Below are 2,121 nucleotides of genomic sequence, written 5' to 3' on the forward strand. Positions count from 1 at the left end.
CTTTAATATAAGTTTAACATAACAGCAAATGTACAACTTTTCGACAATGTTTTGTCATCATCAGGTTGAAACGTTGTACATTTGTGTTATGTTAAACTTATATTAAAGTTTCTCTTCATTACCCATTCAAGCCGTCTCCAACCATTATTAATAAAACAATGTATACAGCTTAATTATTGTTTGTTATTAAACAGTTTGTTATATTAGGTTGATACAATGCATTGGTGAAACCCCTGGCATAAAATATGGATGATTAAAACCCTGACATAAAATATGGATGATTAAACCCCTGACATAAAATATGAATGACTAAAACCCTGGCATAAAATATGAATGACTAAAACCCTGGCATAAAATATGGATGATTAAAACAATGGCTTTTTTGAGCCTACTTTTTACTAGAAAGAATTACAGTGAACTAATGAAAAAAATAAAGACTGAGAAAACCAAAAGCGGAGACTTGACTCCTACTGTACAAATTAGGAACACTACTTACTTCTTCCTCATGAGATTCATGAAACCCACGGTAACTTTTTCATGGAAGTTTCGAAGCTTCATTAGTTCTCTCATATGAAGGGCCTGTTACATAGAAGGATTATTTTAAGTGAATTTTAAACATGTCTCTAAATGCAAGTATTGTTTTTCTTTATACAGATTACTCAAAGTTATAAGACGAACTGTTGATAGTAGTTTATTGAACATCGTGTTAAAGGTGTCGTTATTATGAAATTGCTTGAATAATCAATAAATTTATGAATTTGTGGAGCAATCCAATAATCTTCGTTCAAAAAAACTCTTTAAAATTTATTAAGATTGAAAAATTTGATGCCTGCTAGTGGTTTTTAAATGTCTAATAGTGACTTAAAAGTTTTCAAAAACCTTGTAGCGGTCAAACATTCCTATTGTATATTATTCATTTCTAATTATGGAGTAAAAAATATGGATATTTTACACCAAACTCAGCTTCACCATCATATCATAACAAAATATAAAATAATATTACTAAATTAAAAATGGTAGTGACAGCCTTGATTTGGTATGTGTGTGCATTAAGGTGTTTGTAAATTATTTGGAAAATACAAAAGATCTCTGAAAGATGGCCTTTTTTGGTGTCATTTGATGTATTCAAAGATGATTACAAAATGATGGCTTTCTGTTGTTCTAAATTATCCTTTCCAAATTAAAAATGGCCAATTTTAGTGTATGTTTATGAAAGGGTTTGTAAATGATTTGGAATATACACAAGATCTTCTGAAAGATGGCCTTTTTTGGTGTCATTAAGTCTGCTCAAAAATGACTATTAAAATGGATTTCTTATTTTAAAATATTCTTAGTACGTTAAAAAAATGGCTGTGTCCGTCAGTTTTTTTGTATGTTTGTGTGATTTTAAAATATTCTTAGTACGTTAAAAAAAATAGCTGTGTCCATCAGTTTTTTGTATGTTTGTGTGTGTCTGTACGGGGTTCATTAAAGATTCTGAGAATACATAAGTACTCCTGGACAGGTTAGTTTTAGTGCTATTAAGGGTACTCAAAAATTACAATTGAAAGTAATGGATTTCTTGAGTTTCTCGTATTATATAATAAAAACACAGTTCGATTCAGTAATGTTTTATGTGTGTGTATTAATGAGTGTGATGATAATTCATATATCAGTATTAATAACCAACAATGATTAAACTATATACATTGTTTTATTAGGTTGATACAATGCATCAGTGTAACAAACTGTTTAATAACCAACAATAATTAAGCTGTATACATTGTTGAGTCATTCATATTTTATGCCAGGGGTTTTAGTCATTCATATTTTATGTCAGGGGTTTAGTCATTCATATTTTATGTCAGGGGTTTTAATCATCCATATTTTATGCCAGGGTTTTAATCATCCATATTTTATGCCAGGGTTTTAGTCATCCATATTTTATGCCAGGGTTTTAGTCATTCACATTTTATGCCAGGGTTTTAGTCATTCACATTTTATGCCAGGGTTTTAGTCATTCATATTTTATGCCAGGGTTTTAATCATTCGTATTTTATGCCAGGGTTTTAATCATCCATATTTTATGCCAGGGTTTTAATCATCCATATTTTATGCCAGGGTTTTAATCATCCATATTTT

General features: G+C 29.7%; 1 protein-coding gene across 1 annotated transcript in view; it reads right to left on the reverse strand.

Annotated features, from left to right (window-relative positions):
• The window catches only part of LOC106467912, a 38,716-nt gene that overhangs the window by 15,932 nt on the left and 20,663 nt on the right, over positions 1–2,121 (reverse strand). Inside the window, exon 12 of the mRNA XM_013928298.2 lies at positions 497–579. Coding sequence (XP_013783752.1) covers positions 497–579 — 83 coding nt within the window. The remainder of the gene's footprint in view (positions 1–496; positions 580–2,121) is intronic.

The sequence above is a fragment of the Limulus polyphemus genome, unplaced genomic scaffold (assembly GCF_000517525.1).
Source record: "Limulus polyphemus unplaced genomic scaffold, Limulus_polyphemus-2.1.2 Scaffold2794, whole genome shotgun sequence".
Classification (NCBI taxonomy): Eukaryota; Metazoa; Arthropoda; class Merostomata; order Xiphosura; family Limulidae; genus Limulus; species Limulus polyphemus.